Below are 17,059 nucleotides of genomic sequence, written 5' to 3'. Positions count from 1 at the left end.
ATATATATTTACTGTATATTAAGTGCATTTTGTTGCATAAAAAAAATGTTACTGTTTGTTTTGCTATGATATCGATTGTGGCTCTGCAGATGTTTCTCCCGTCTCACTATGATATTGACTGTGGCTCTGCTGACATATTTCTGGTTGCTTCACTATGATATTGATTGTGGCTCTGTGGACATGTTTCTGGTTGTTTCAGTATGACATTGATTGTGATGTTGTGGACATTCTTCTGGTTTTCTCTCTCTAAGACTGATTATGGCCCTGCGGATGTTTTTGCTTGTCTTTTTTTATGATTGATTGTGGCTCTGTGGACATGTTTCTGGTTTTCTTGGTAGTACACTGATTGTGGCTCTGCGAATTTTACTGATTTTGGCTCTGTGGATGTGTTTCAGGTTTTCTTGTTATTAAAGTGAATGTGGCTCTGCAGACGTTACTGATTGTGTTTCTAAGCACATGTTTCTGGATGTCTTGCTGTGATATTGATCGTAGCACCATGACCAAGGACATGTTTCTGGTTAATTCGCTATACCACTGATTGTTGCTCTGCAGACACGTTTCTGGTTATCTCGCTATACCACTGATTGTTGCTCTGCAGACATGTTTCTGGTTATCTCGCTATACCACTGATTGTTGCTCTGCAGACACGTTTCTGGTTATCTCGCTATACCACTGATTGTTGCTCTGCAGACATGTTTCTGGTTATCTCGCTATACCACTGATTGTTGCTCTGCAGACATGTTTCTGGTTATCTCGCTATACCACTGAGGGGTTTATCTGTCTAGAACTGCTATTTTTATACTCTTCTAGGGTTTGTTACCCCCACTCAAAGCACCTCTCAGCTTAGCCTCACAAAAGGCAGTGTTTTTGAAGCCAATATCATATAGCCAATGAGGAGGTTATTTTGGTGGACTGCTCAATTTTTCCATTCAGAGATTAGATCAGTGGTTCTTAACCTGGGTTCGATCGAACCCCAGGGGTTCGGTGAGTCAGGCTCAGGGGTTCGGCGGTGGGGCAACAGGGCAATTGCTCCCCCCGAGAAAATATTACTGATTGTGAGGCCAACAACCCCCCCCCCCCCCCCGGGAAATCAGAGCTGCGGTCGGGACAACTCACAGCCATTACACATAGACACTTGACGCTCTGCCCCCTGTACCTCCCCCAGCAGGTTTCCAGTCCATCTCCTGCAGGCTGCTTGCTGCTAGAGTGGGCGGGATGGGGATGTACCTGACCACGGAGATCGCGCCCGCCTGGAGGAGGGAAGTGTGAGCAGAGGGAGCCGAGTGAATGTTCCTGGAGGTAGGCTCAGCTAGCTGTACATGGTTGATTAGTTTACAAGCACCTCTATGCTAAGTCTGCTGAGTTACTGCAGCTTAGCATAGAGGTGCTGTTAGATGACAAATGGAAATGCATGTCCTTTTCATTTAGCTCAATAAGCATTGTGAATGCCCCCTGGTGTGCCCTCCTGATACCCCATGGTATGCCCTCCCAACACCTCCCCCCCAGTGTGTGTCCTCCTGACACCCCATGGTATGCCCTCCCAACCCCCCCCCCCCAGTGTGTGCCCCCCTGACACCCCATGGTATGCCCTCCCAACACCTCCCCCCAGTGTGTACCCTCCTGACACCCCATGGTATGCCCTCCCAACCCCCCACCCCAGTGTGTGCCCTCCTGACACCCCATGGTATGCCCTCCAACCCCCCCAAGTGTGTGCCCCCCCTGACACCCCATGGTATGCCCTCCCAACCCCACCCCAGTGTGCCCTCCTGACACCCCATGGTATGCACTCCCACCCCCCCCCCCCAGTGTGTGCCCTCCTGATACCCCATGGTATGCCTTCCTACCCCCCCCCCCCCAGTGTGTGCCCTCCTGATACCCCATGGTATGCCTTCCCAACCCCCCCCCCCCATTCTTCTGGCAGTGCCCCTCCCGAGACTAGACTCATAAAATCATATTTTATTTTTCCAATTAAGAAGGGTTCGGTGAATGCGCATATGAAGCTGGTGGGGTTCAGTACCTCCAACAAGGTTAAGAACCACTGGATTAGATCTTTGTTGAAAGTGCTGAGATTAGAAGCCTCACGCATCTGAGATGGAGAGATATTCCTCATAAAGTAGAGATAATCTTGTATTCCTGGGTATTCCTGGGTTCACCCAGTCCCATGTGCCACAATGGACCTCAATATATTCCTCACCTGCCAAGCTGACGGCTGATGAAACAATTCCGTGGAAGATGCAGAAGCCTGATGTGGTCTGTGGGTGAGCTGAGCAACAAGTTTGTTTTCAAAGTACAGAAATATGTCTAGATGATATACATAGGTGAAAAGATGCATAACATGTAAGTTAAATGTCCTTTTCTGGTATATAGGTGCAAGATGTATTTCCACAACTTGCTATAGCCAAAGGATTGCAAGCGGCACAAACCTAACACAGACCGGTACCAAAATGTTTCTAGCTACGGGATGAATAAGTAAAATGAAGCAGAAATATATTTTCTGAAGAAAACACATCCCCAGCCTCCTGATGGTGTTAGCTATGCCTATGGAGGCCAAGGCACTTGATATTGTCATTTTTGTGTAATGGTAGGATCAGAGCCCAAATAAGCAGAGATCACATGACCAGGTGCTGAGGTCTTGGCATGTGGAAGGCACAAAAGGGATCCTGCAGATACATTTTCTCCTGGAATGTTAAGATTTCACTCCTTCTGTCTTATCACTTCTTCTTTTATCATTATTGAGTCCTCATACCCACAAACCCAAGTCTTCTCTTTCACGCTTATGTCTAAATGATGTTGATTATTTACTTTTTAATTGGCAATTGACATTTTTTAGTCTTATTTTACTAAACACTATTGTTACTTGTTTGTATCCTTTCTGCCTGTTGGAACTGCTGATTTCCTACAGCATTGGTGTCAGTAAGTGCAATGACTAACCCCCAGCACTGGTGTCAGTGAGTACAGAAATAACCCCCAACAGTGGGTGTCGGTGGATGCAATAATAACCTCCAGCAGTGGTGTCAGTGGAAACAGTAATAACCCCCAGTATTGATGACAGTGGATGCAATAATAACCCCAAGCATTGGTGTCAGTCAACACAATATTAACCCCCAGCATTGGTGACACTGGAAAATAAAATAATACCCAGCACTGGTGTCAGTGGACACAATACTGTATTAACTCTCCATTTTTGTGTCAGTCGATGCAATAATAATCCCAGACATAGGTACCACAGGTGCAGTAATAACCCTCACATTGGTGTCATTGGAGATAGTAATAACCCCCAACATTGGTGTTAGTAAGTGCAATAATAACTTCCAACATCTGTGTCAGTGGACCCTGCATTGGTGATTTACCTGAATTTACCCCGCCTGCATTGATAATCAGCAACAGAGAAATTTAACCCCCCCCCAAATGGGTGGTCAGTAGAAGGGAAAGTCAGTAGTAGGGAAAGTTAACCTCCGCCCTTCCCTGCATTGGTTGTCATGGCAATAAATGTTAACCCCTCCATACCTCCCACCTTTCCTGCATTCATAGTTATAGCAGTGAAAGTTAATCCCACTTCCCCATTATCCCTCCCCCCTGCTTCCCACATTGGTGGGTTGGAAGTGACTCTGGGACTTTGCTTGTACTAGGAGTGGGGATAGCTCTGCCTCATAGTACATACTTTCTTACATTCCAGGTGCTGGAACACAGAGAACGTTTGAGTACTCGACCCTCGCTGACACTCTGCTGCCTAACTGATGCCCAATAGCTTGTGGGCCAAAAACAGAGGACCTGTAGGCCGTGTGTATGGCACTGTAGGGTTAAGATTGATAACACAGGAGCACAACTGGGAGACAATTGTATCTCATAACAAGAATTGCCTGAATTGCCTTCGTGGCAGGATCACTAGGTTTTATTTTAATGAAAGCTGCTCATTTAAAAAGACTAAGGCTCCGTTGCTCGCCCAAAAAAAGTACAAGAACTTCTTTTGAGCGGCAGGCGTCTGTTTGCACGATTTTACCGCAATTTGTCAGGCGACAATCGTAGCAAAATCGCGCCGTGTTTGGGGTGCCATTGGAAATGATGGGAATTGCGTGGGCATCCTGCAATTTGCCGTGATTCGGAATTACGGGCAGAATTGCAGTGATTCTACCTGCGATCCGAGACGCCATTATGCGAATGGAGCCTAAAAGAAACTTTTAATTTTAAAACCAATATAACTTGATCTAAAAAATATTACTACCCTCTAAACCTAACCCAACATTAAATGATCCTCTAAAACTCCCTGAAATTGAATGGGAGTACCAAAGACATAGAGCGTAATTATGGTCCCTGCATTCTAGTCTTTTGGCTCCAATACAGAATAATTTGTGATTTAGGCCCCTTTATGAAGCCCCTTTATGTGGTTAGATGTCTTGCCCTCAGCAGCCAACCCACTGTTATCTGTAGTTCTTAAGGGACTAAAAGGCATGCTACAGGAGCTCTCTTGCTGGCGTTTTTGTGGCTAGGAAAAAAGAATGGCAGTCAAGGAAAGGTCTGCGTTGCATAAATTCCAACATATATTTGTTGCTGAGTGGTCTACTTTTTGCAGTTTTTTAAGCTACAGAATTTCCAGCTTCAGGAGAGACTCATGATTGCCATGGTGGCCATATCATCACCCCAATGATTTTTAGCTCCACAGATCAATCTGTAGTCAGTCACACCAGCAACTTTGTATTCAGCTACAACTTGCCAAAGTAAACAAGCAGGGAGTAAACTACTACACATTCCTGCTTAAAGGTGGTTAATATGACATTGCCCTCAATGTCAAATTATCTAATATGCAATTTACTAAACCAAGTCATATATTATACAATTTTCTTTCCTTCCACCACGGATGAAAACTGCTATAGCTGTCCGAAGTGATCGCATTCAAAAGGTCCGACAGGCTGGTTGTCCTGAAGTCGATTGATGGATCAACTTCAGTAAAAGCAGCTTGCTCAAAGATGTATGGAATCTTGGCCTGTCCTGCTGAACTGGCCGAGATTCGATCCATCTATAGCCAGCTTAAGACTGGAGCAGCCAAAATCTGGAGCATCTGTGTATGGCAACCAGCCAGCTTCTGTCTTTCATTTGCAAAGCCTAAGGCTCCTTTCACATGGGCGGTGCGCCCAATGGAGTCCATTCTGCTCAGCGGGGAATAGATCCGCCAATCCCCGCTGAGCAGGTGGATGACAGCTTCATCTCTGCTCTGTGTGCAGAGACGGAGCTGTCAGATCCCCGCTCTTTCTATGGGTAGATCGGATCAGAACGGATCGCCTGTCCATTCTCATCCGATCCTATCCGATCCTCCAGACATGGAAAATAGGGTTTTCATCCGTCCAGATTTCACGGACAGAATCGGATAGCAGCGGGTGTCAGCGTGAGATGTCTCCGTTGACATCCACTGCTCCATAGGGCTGCATGAAGCATCCGATCCGGTCTGCCTGAAAAACTGACAGGCGGATCGGATCAGAAAGGCCATGTGAAAGGGGCCTAACTGAACAAGCTGAATGTAGAATCTGATTGGTTACTATGTACAGCTGCTTGGGATTCTGTCTGTTCCAGTTTTAGTAAATCCTCCCAAGGTACGTTATTTCATTATGTAAAATCATATATTTGACAAACCAGTGTTTAAAGTACTATAACATATATATGTAATTTGCTGTATTCTTTTTTGCCACTGGTTTGAGTGAGGGAGAGCAACTGAGGGAAAAGAGAAACACTAGTGTGCAAAGGTATATTTTCTTTGGAAGAATAAATCACCAGTAATGTTGGGTGTCCTACTTGCGTGGATGTTGCTGCGTTATGTAAAACTTATCATTTATTTTTTTACATTTTAGAATGGGGTGCCTTAGGATTGTGCAGAATTTTAAAGGATGTCCTAACTGAAAATAGGTTGATAAACATTCCTCTAGATAATCACATTTTCCCTCTTAGTAAAGCTTGTTCAGCATTGACCACTAGATGGCATTGTGACCACATGAGAGAATGGCAGCTGCATTTGTCATTTTTCTCCAAAAATTCAACAAGAAAATAGCTGGAATTTGCGTTCGGCAAAAACAAACAGAAAATAACAGCATTATCCATAATTTTTTCCTGATTTTGTGAATGATGCCGTGCGCACATTTGGTACAAAGTATCCAATTTAAAGGCCTTTGTTCAAACTCTTAAAGGGTCAGGCCACCCAAAGAAGATATTTTGGTTTGGGGCTTAATCACCTACCAGATGTCCAATAGGAACTTTGACAGCAGTTGGGGTCCAGGCTTTACCTGCCATGACCATAACAACGATATATGAGGTTTGTAGCTATATCCATTAGTACTCAGTAAAGCATTTGATTTGCCTTGCCTCAAAAACAGGGTATTGCATTAGTCCACCTTACAAACTGCAGCTTACTGTTCCTATTTGTAGCTATTTTCAGATGGCATCCGCCATCTGGGAGAGGCTTGGAGCAAATCACAAAAAAGGCAGATCTTGTTTAACCTATTGATCTTAAATGGCATCTTTATGTGAGTGTTAACTATTCTAAATGTTGTATGGTTTTTAATATCATTGTTCTTTTTTCATCCAGTCTTTATTATCTTGAAATGCTATGGCTTGTGACATAATCTTCATATCCAACACTTGTTGGATTCCAGTGTCCTACACCACACAATGTGGTTTTATCAGCCAACCCCTAAATCACAGGGGCCAGCAGATGGAACAACAGTATGTGGGGGACACTGCTCAGGTATACAACACACCTGAAAGTGTGTGAGGTTTCTGCTTGTGGACTTAGCTCTGCAAGGAAGCCAAGATCATACAATAGGGCCAAGGGGAGATCTTATAATGGGTACAGTAAATCTCACAGTGGACACCTATTTCCTGGTATTTTGTCCTCTAGACATGACAATTGGCCTTACAAAAGTTAAATACTGCTAAATCTTTGTTCAGAAAATACCATTTATACAATCTTTGCAGGCCATGAAAACATCCACTAGCAATCATTATGCATGCTTTAATTTTATCACCAATATTTTCTGAATTTACCTTTGTATCTACAGTAGATAAGAGAAATATCTCACCTACTGATATTCATTTACCCCTGCCTTTGGAGGTATGAGGGGCCTTTTATTTGCTTTTATTATGCCTTCTAGACGTGCTTACACCGATCACCCTTAATATTATGATGACCCAGCTAACATTGAGTAGGCAGGTGCAATCTACTTTCTCACAACACGTGTCACTCTTCCACAGGGGCACTGCAGTTAGAAAAGGAAGTCAAGAGGAACATCATTCCTCTATGGTTTTCTGAGTCACTGGGAAATCATCCAATCGGATGCTGCCACACCATGTGACTCTGGCAACCATTTTGGGTCAGGTAGAGCCTATTTAAGGCACTGACTCCCAGATTTGCCACACATTTGCAAGTTGGTAGAGTAGGGACAGGTTGTCTAGTAAGGACAGTACTAGTGGCAGGGAAAGGTTCCTGAGGGGCTTGCAATTTCTCTGGACACCTGCATGTTGGACACAAGGGGGCCAGGCCATATTTTTACCCTGTCAGCTCTGTGCCTGCGTGGGATTCCTCCGGGTACTCCGGCTTCCTCCCACACTCCAAAGTCATGCTGGTAGGTTAATTGGCTCCTGTCTAAATTTTCCCTACTATGTGTATGTATGAATGTGGGTTAGGAACCTTAGATTGTAAGCTCCATGAGGGCAGGGACTGATGTGAATGTACAGTATATATATATATATATATATATATATATATATATATATATATATATGTGTAAAGCGCTGGGTAAATTGACAGCGCGATTGACAGCACTAAGTAAGTACATGAAATAATAATAATAATAATTCTAAGTATCACCCTGGCTCAGTTCCTCAATAAAATTCAGTACCTCTAATAAAGACAGCTAGATGATTATCTGTGCTCTGTGTGGTGAGAAAATAAACTGAATCTGTGTCAGCCACATCTCTCTATCTCAGAAACGGTTACAATTCTTGGTGCTCACCCAGGCCGCATTATCAACTCATTAACAAACCATTAACATCTCTCAGTCACAGCATGCCCCTCGTTCTCTCTTGGGTTTATGCACCACTCAAGATGAGGAGATAAAAAAGAGACCATCAAACTATTTTTCAGCCGTCAAGATAAAATTTCGAGCTCTGCAGAAATAATGAATGAAAGTTTTTTTTTTTTCAAAGTCAAGGACAATAATGTGCTGAAGGTAAAATTCTGGATGATCAGAAAGCAGAAATAAAGTGGACCTGTTGTTTGCCAAAATTTCCGACTACTCACACAATAGTATCAACCATCTTAAGCATCGTACCTACAAAATGACTATTAAAAGAGAATGAGCAAAAAAAAAAAAAAAAAGGGCTTTCCTCTTTGACTGAAGTCTCCATTTAAATTTTAAGTGGACTTTTGTTAATTGAAATACAAAAAAACTATCAGCGCAAACCCAATATATGTGATAAAATAACTCAACCTCAATTCACTGTGCATAAATCAGGTGTGTGAAAGTATATAAGTGGTATCCGGCAGCATACACCAATCGTGTTTCACAAATCACAATAAACTATAAATCCTACCAAAATGTGATGCGCCAGAAATATAATAAAAAAGTTATGACTTTAAATACAATAAATCATATCCAGTTCATAAGGCACATAGCAATGTGTGTGCTTCCAATAAAGTGATATGAAGAGTGTCCCCGTATCCAATTGAAGAAAATCCAGTGATGAAAACAAGTTGTAAACACCAATTAGTGAATCCCTCCACCAGGTGAATTAGCCTCTCACCTTCCTAAAGGACCCAAACGGGCTAGCAATCACATGTATCATGGATCAGACTTCCAGGAAAGAGCCACACTGTATTGCACATTTGTTGGGCACTCAGCCGTGCCTGCTGTATAAGCGATGTCAGCGATCTGTTACCAGAGAGAGACTCTGCGTCAGCCACGCACGCTCCGTCCCCCTATACGCGTTACGTCGAGCGTAATGCTCCTTTGACTTCCTCGGTAGGGGACTTTTGTTAATTGCAGCTTAAAGATTTCTTTTGTAACTGATGATAGTATGAGGGTAATTTACATTGGGAAAATTATGTTAAAGTGGTTGAAAACCCTCACATATACCCAGTGAAGTGGCTAGCAACAGATGATATACAAAATGTAAACAAATCCTTCTATAAGTTGTCTTCATGATGTTTACATCACTTTAAGGTAGGGTTTACTTATAGTCAGTGGCATACCTAGCATAGTTGACACCTGAGGCAGATTATTTTGTCATCAAAATTATTTTCAGTAGTAATTGTAAAATTAAATGAACACTAGTAATGGTCAGAAAAGTGGAAACAGTGAAGATTTTCTTTATCTGAATGTTTTATATATATATTTATGTTGTTTGTGAATAAAAGAAATTGAAATTGTGTTTAATAGCAGTGCACATCGCCAGAGCAAACAAAAAAAAATTATTATTGTGTGCCCAATTAAAATAAAATCCAAAGATTTATTAGAAGTGACAGAGGACTAATCGTATAGCAATATGTTCCCCTAACCAAACAACAAATGTGACAAAATAACGACAACAACTTGTCATTTGTGACTTATGGGGCATTCCTGACTATATATAGGGCAGCAAGCAAACGTGAAACACAGTGAGGGAAAAAAGTTTTTGATCCCCTGCTGATTTTTTACGTTTGCCCACTGACAAATTAAATGATCAGTCTATAATTTTAATGGTTGGTTTATTTTACCAGTGAGAGACAGAATAACAACAAAAATATACAGAAAAACCCATTTCAAAAAAGTTATGAATTGATTTGCATTTTAATGAGTGAAATAAGTATTTGAACCCCTTCACAAAACATGGCTTAGTACTTGGTGGAGAAACCCTTGTTGGTAATCACAGAGGTCAGATGTTTCTTGTAGTTGGCCACCAGGCTTGCACACATCTTAGCAGGGATTTTGTCCCACTTCACTTTGTAGATCATCTCCAAGTCATTAAGTTTTCAAGGCTGATGTTTAGTAACTTGAACCTTCAGCTTCCTCCACATATTTTCTTTGGGATTAAGGTCTGGAGACTGGCTAGGCCATTCAAGGACCTTAATGTGCTTCTTCAACCACTCCTTTGTTGCCTTGGCCGTGTGTTTTGGGTCATTGTCATGCTGGAATACCCAACCACAAATCATTTTCTATGCCCTGGCTAAGGGAAGGAGGTTCTCACCCAAGCTTTGAAGATACATGGCCCTGTCTATCGTTCCTTTGATGCGGTGAAGTTGTCCTGTCCCCTTAGCAGAAATACTCCCAAGGAATAATGTTTCCACCTCCATGTTTGATGGTGGAGATGATGTTCTTGGGGTCATAGGCAGCATTCCTCCTCCTCCAAACACAGTGAGTTGAGTTGATGCCAAAAAGCTTGATTTTGGCCTCATCTGACCACAACACTTTTTCCCAGTTCTCCTCTGAATCATTCAGATGTTCATAAGATGGCCTGATGTTCAGACGGCCTGTACATGTGCTTTCTTTAGCACGGGGACCTTGCGGGCACTGCAGGATTTCAGTCCTTCACCGCGTAGTGTGTTACCAATTATTTTCTTGGTGACTATGGTCCCAGCTGCCTTGATATCATTGACAAGATTCTCCCGTGTTGTTCTGGGTTTCTTTTGTCCTCACTGTTCTCATGATCATTGAAACTCCACGAGGTGAGATCTTGCATGGAGCCCCAGACTGAGGGAGATTGACAGTTATTTTGTTTTTATTTTATTTGCAAATAATCGCACCGTTGTCACCCTCTCACCAAGCTGCTTGACAATGGCCTTGTAGCTCATTCCAGCCTTGTGTAGGTCTACAATCTTGTCCTTGGCATCCTTGGAAAGCTCTTTGGTCTTGGCCAAGGTGGAGAGATTTTAATCTAATTGATTGCTTCTGTGGACAGATGTCTTTTATACAGGTAACAAGCTGAGATTAGGAGCACTCCCTTTAAGAGAGTGCTCCTAATCTCAGCTTGTTACCTGTATAGAGGACAACTGGGAGCCAGAAATTTTGTTGATTGATAAGAGATCAAATACTGATTTCACTCATTAAAATGCAAATCAATAACTTTTTTGAAATGTGTTTTTCTGGATATTTTTGTTGTTATTCTGTCTCTCACTGGTAAAATAAACCTACTATTAACATTATAGACTGGTCATTTCTTTGTCAGTGGGCAAACGTACAAAACCAGCAAGGGTTCAAATATTTTTTTCCCTTACTGTATAAGCATTTGGGTAAATTGATGATAGCAAACAGGCAATTGTGACATAATGGGGTTGATTTACTAAAGGCAATTAGGCTGCACACTTTACAGTTGCTCCAGAGCTTAGTAATCATATGCAATGAAAAAAAAAATAATAATAATTTTTACTTGCACATGATTGGATGATGGAATTCAGCAGAGCTTCTACTTATTTACTAAGCTCTGGAGCAACAGGCTCTGGCAGAGTGCAACTGCACTTTTCAAAGTGCACAGTCTATTTGCTTTAGTACATCAACCCCATTATGTCCAGAAATTCCTTCTAAAGCTCAACTCGGCTGTGTCATATGGTATATCAAAGCCAAGAAGCACATAAGAGAGCTTTTTGCAGCTCTGTGCCACTTCTGTATCTGAGGGATGACAGGGCTGGTGAAAGGTGTGCAGAGCAATGGGTAATGTGGCCTTAGGGGAAATTTACTAAAACTGGTGCACACAGAATCTGGTGTATAGTAACCAAAAAGCTTCTAGCTTCAGCTTGTTCAATTAAGCCTTGATAATAACACCTAGAAGCACCTGAAATATGGCTGGTCCTAGATGGACTGCCCCCCTCTCCCCTAGGTAGGCCACTGCCATATGTACATACAGCAGGGCAGTATATTGTGTCGCCATTCATTTTAGATGGCAACTCATATAAAATTACTTTAGTGGGCAATGTACCTGGCAGCAGCACACCCCAATGATGTGCTGTGTTATAAAAGAAAAAAAAGGTCGTATCTGTTTTTTTCATACATAAAGTCTGCTCCTGCAAAAAGAATAGGCTGTTTTGATGTACAAAACTATGTTGAGTTATTTCATGTGGGCCCTTGATCTTAGGTGACCTCCTTTCTCTCTTAAGATGGGGCAGCTTCTCTGGTAAATTCCAAACTAGGATCCAATCAATTCAGGAGGGGTATCATTAGGTTATCATTTTCACTGACTGAATTTTCCTTTTCTGTTTTAGGTCCCCTGTCACTGCAGAAGAACAAGGTGAGATGCCATATTGAATGGTTGCTTTTGGGCTGGGAATGGCTAATGTCTTTTGGCTTTTTTTGGTCTTTTGTATTTGATATCCATAGGATATCTATATAGTGAACTGACTCATGTTTCCCCTTTTGTTTTAATTTTAAAAATATAGCAAATTTTTTCCCTAAAAGTTTAAAGAGTTCCTGTCACAAATGTCAATCTGAATATTCAGTATTATTATAACTTGGCAGGCTTACTTGGGAAGGATTTATTGTATGTCCCTAACCTACTTAGCTTTAATAAGCTTTAGCTGTAATGCCGGAATTGGTTGTTGCTTGTCAAATGCCTGACCTCACAGGTACTCCTGTGCCTAGAGTCTATATATCTGCAGCATGAGATCTAAGGCACTGAATACTAGTTTCAGTAGATTTGGAATGAGATCTGGTAATGTTGCCACTGTGCTTCTTACTGTTCTCCTTGCTGAAAGCTCTGATATGAGGAAATAAATCCCTGCCTCTATCAAGAGGGCTGCCTCCATTCAGAGACACAATATAGAACAGGGTAAATCAGTAATGGGGGAAAGGTCTTCTGCAGGGAGATCACAAGCAATGCTCCTCTGCCCATTGCCTGGCTTTTTGGGGTACAGTTTCCAGAGTTCTGTTCCTCTTTAAATCCACGGATTGGTAAAATCATTTCTAGCTCCCTAGAAATCTAGTAGCACATTGTAGAAGAGTTTGCATTTCCCTCATATGCTGACTAACCACTAAGCCTGGGAACTCAAGCATAGAGATCTTTTCTACTAGAGTTCCCAAGAGATGTAACACAATCATTAGGGTTTCAAACCTTCAGCATCCAGCCCAAAGACTAGAATCAAAGGTCAAGGTTGTGAAGAGTGAAACACATGGAGATGAAGCATATTGTAGAATTTAAAGTCTACTTTATTTGTAAAAATCGGGTGCCAACACATTTTTTTATGGGGGGGGGGGGGGGGATCAGAAGAACTATTTTAAAAAATAAATATTTCTAACTCACTTTTTTCATGTTTGGATCTGCCCACCATGCCTGTCCTGCCAGCTACCTCTGGGTTTGTGCATCCATGCTGTAGGCGTTGCTAGGTTATCATGGGTTGTCCAATGCTAGGCATACAGCTATAACAACAGACAGGAACCACTGTCAGCCATTATGTGGGTAGTGCTAATTCAGTGCTGGCTATTTAGCTTTTTGGTCCACTGTGAAAGCAAGCACCCCTGGGTGTTTGCTCCAATGGGTGACTGTTTCACCCTGAAAGGAAGTGTAGAATGGCCTTCTACTAACAGGATCAACACATAGGAGCTGATATAGTAAAGACAAATAGACTGTGCACTTTGCAAAGTGCAGCTGCATTCTGCAAGAGCAGTTTGTCCAGAGCTTATTAAATAAACAGAATCTCTGCTGACCTCCATCATCCAATCATGTACAAGCAAAAATGCTGTTTTATTATTTTTTATTTTCCTTGCACGTGATTGGGTATTCTTTGCAAAGTGAAGCCTTACCTCATTTACTAAGCTCTGGAGCAACTGGCCTTGCTGCGTGCAACTGCACTTTACAAATTGCGCAGTCTATTTGCCTTTAGTAAATCAACCCCTAAGTATTTATGATACGGAATGGAAAAAGAGATTATGTGAATGATTAATGCATGATAAGGAACCATTTTTTTAATTGAAAGTTTTAGGTTTACATACACTTTTTTGCCAAAGTTTGGGATGGTTGTTTTTATTTTAGCCCTGAAGAAGAGGCATTCTTCTGACTCCCAAAATACTTTGGTACCTATTTTTATCCAGTACAGCAGACTCTGAATTCTACTGTCTGCTTGTTGCCATTTCCGCTGCTCTCTTTATAACATTTGTCCTTTCATGTGCAGCACCCAAGGATCTGCCACTTGTATCTTTAAATCGAGATTTAATTAATCTCCACCTGGTCTCTGGACCCCAGGAAGATATGTAAGGCTGACTGATTACCAATTTCAGTCCGTTGCCACCATCTACACATTTTGTATTTTGGAAAATAAAAAAAAACATCAACCTGCGTGTGAGCTGGCCCAGTCTCTCATTGTTGCTTCTACCAGAACATGGCTGTGGCACAGCAGCAGTAGAAACGTTAATCCCCTGATGACCACAAGAGGCAGTAAAACCCCAAGCATTGAAGCATTTGCTATAGCATTGCAGAATGCATCGATATTCACAAGACTTGCCATACATTATGCAGTGAAGGCAATTTCTCAAGAAATGCACGTCCTACTCCCCATGAGATATACAAAACTGTGATTTTCAGCTCCAGACCTCCCACCAGCACAGAAGTAAATAAATTAAAGCCAGGAAAAAGTAGATAAATTGCTTTCTTCTTCAGTTCTGAATTACCAAAGTCCATTTAAGGGGGAGTCAACTAAGCAGGGATTAGAATTTTCTAAGCTTTCTCCCAGCTATGAAACAAATTATTTAGTGCTGCACAGTAACTTTACCGATAAATGCAACTCCTGCATAACTCAATGTGTCCCGTTTGTGTTGGCATAATTGCATCTGCACATAAATTCCTTTCAAGTAGGAGCCATCAATATCACAGACTGCAGTAGAAATCTTGGCGTTGAGATTGTTTACTACTGGCGGCAAGCAAGAGGCTGGCGTTCTGCATTGCAGCGAGAGGGGTTGAATATACTGCTGACAAATACGTAAAAATAAATGACTGGCTCTAGGATGTTTCTGTCACTATCCCAAGACAGTAAGGCCCAGTTTGTTTTTGGATTGTGGAGGAAACCAAAACACCCAACAAACATTAACAAAACATTCAAACTCCATGCAGATGTTTTGGTTAAATTTAAACCTTAAATGACTGGACACTAATGGCACTTTTCCACTGCAAGTACCGGCTCGGCTCCACTCGGTACTGCTTGGCCCAGCTCGGCTCAGTTTGCTTTTCCACTGTGCGTTACGAGTCGGCACGTTTCAGCACTGTATAGGCTCTACTCAGCTTGGTTTGCTTTTCCACTAAAGTAGTAAGTGGGTGGGATTACAACGATTCTCTGACCAATCAGTGGCTAGTAGTGACAAACATCCAAGGCTGCATGCAAAGGATTGTGGGATATGGTATAGGTATGGCCCGCTTGGAACCCCAACCAAGGTGGTACTGTTTAAGCGAGCCATACCGAGCCGTACCATGTAGTGGAAAATCGCCGCTGTACCAAACCGTACCGAACCGTTCTAACACGTACCATGCGGTACCATGCAGTGGAAAAGCGCCAAACCGAGCCTTACCATGCAGTGAAAAAGTGCCATTATATGCATATAGCCTAAAAAGGATTTCACATCCATCTGTCTTTGTAGTATGTACTAAATATGTGCATAAGTAGAAAATAAATAGCCCTTAATTGCTTTTACTTGTATTTTAGCCCTCCTAGAAGCTGTTCTTGATGGTGACCTCAACAAGGTAAGCTATCTTGTAGTAAATAGAAGAAGTTTTAAAGCTAAACTCTCAACCGTGTACAAAACAGAAATTTGCACACATATGCATTTAATGTAAAAAATATATATATTTTTAATACACCTAGTATAAGTACCTGACTCTGTTTCTTTTGATATTAGCCTCCTGTAATTTCCTGCTTATTAGCACCATTAATAGTCGACCGGTCTATGCTTCAGTGGACATATGCTGAGAATGAGCAAGCTGATAAGAGGAAAGAACAGAATGTAGTTACGTATAGTTATTATAATTCAAGGCATATTTTTATTTTTTTAATTTTAGATTGAGAGGAGATGGGTTAGAACACATTCAGGTTATTATTTCTATGACCTTGTTCGGGAGATTCGCCCTCTCTAACTGTCTTGTATATTTTTTTCACTGAAATTGAAGGGAAAATCCCAAATTTGGGTTATCGCTAGAACAGGAATAAAGGGGAAATCTTTCAATTTGGACACTAGTTCTGGTGATCCTGCTGACAAATAAGGATTTTCCTCACTTTGGAGGGACTTCTTTTCACTTCTTGGGGACAGGAAGTGAAGTAAAATCTCTTCAATGGAACACAGATGGAAAAAATTGACAGGGGTTATAACCCTTTTTTTACTCTATGCAAAATGGAAAAAAATGCCTTCAGTTCTACATTCACACTACCATTCTGCAGTTTATTTAAATGCAGGAGAAACTATCTGGAAAGTATAAAAACAATAGTTCTTTCACATTTAAATGTACCTGCACTTACATGCGATTATATGCATTTACATGCATTAAATGTGTTCAGAATATCTAATCTGCACAGAATTTCATTTTCTTTAAACACAGCTCAACCGGATGCACAGTGTGATTTACACCGATTAAAATAATTATAAGCATTTATGTGTTTTCAGAAATACCCTGTAAATGCTTATAATTTGCTAGTGTGAATCAGGCCTGACAGTGTGCTGCTGCTCCTTCACTGCCCAATCAGCAGCCCGGTGGTGTGTTTTTTCACCAAGTGGTACAGTTTCAAATTACCAATCCTTTTGTAAGTAAAACAGTTCACATACAGTATATCAGCTGTGTGTTTAACTACCTACCTGGAATTCTGCTTCTTTGTGAACCTGGCACCTGTGTATACACACAGAACTCAAATAATTCCTTAAAGTATTACTAAAGGCAAAACCTTTTTGTCTGGGCAGGTAAGACCCCTAGGCTGGCTCAGACCACCCTTCAACTACTCCTTACTCGGGGAGGACTGGCTCTACCTAACCTCCAGCTGTTCTATTGGGCCGCTGTACTTGTTATAGTGAGTTGGTGGTTCAGTAAGCCTAGTCAAAACCTGGCAGTCACGTTGGAGGATGCCCTTCTTGGATCC

The 17,059-nt window shown here is 41.7% G+C and overlaps 1 protein-coding gene across 12 annotated transcripts in view; it reads left to right on the top strand.

The window, feature by feature from the left end:
- Positions 1-17,059, top strand: part of DGKI (diacylglycerol kinase iota) — a 533,441-nt gene that overhangs the window by 435,500 nt on the left and 80,882 nt on the right. For all 12 annotated transcript variants that reach the window (XM_082255058.1, XM_082255060.1, XM_082255059.1 and 9 more), the window contains 2 exons: positions 12,218-12,243; positions 15,641-15,678. In XM_082255058.1, the coding sequence (XP_082111184.1) occupies positions 12,218-12,243; positions 15,641-15,678 (64 nt within the window). The remainder of the gene's footprint in view (positions 1-12,217; positions 12,244-15,640; positions 15,679-17,059) is intronic.

This window comes from Pelophylax lessonae, assembly GCF_965119305.1.
Source record: "Pelophylax lessonae genome assembly, chromosome: 4".
Lineage (NCBI taxonomy): Eukaryota > Metazoa > Chordata > Amphibia > Anura > Ranidae > Pelophylax > Pelophylax lessonae.
This window is presented reverse-complemented; position numbering and strand designations above follow the sequence as displayed.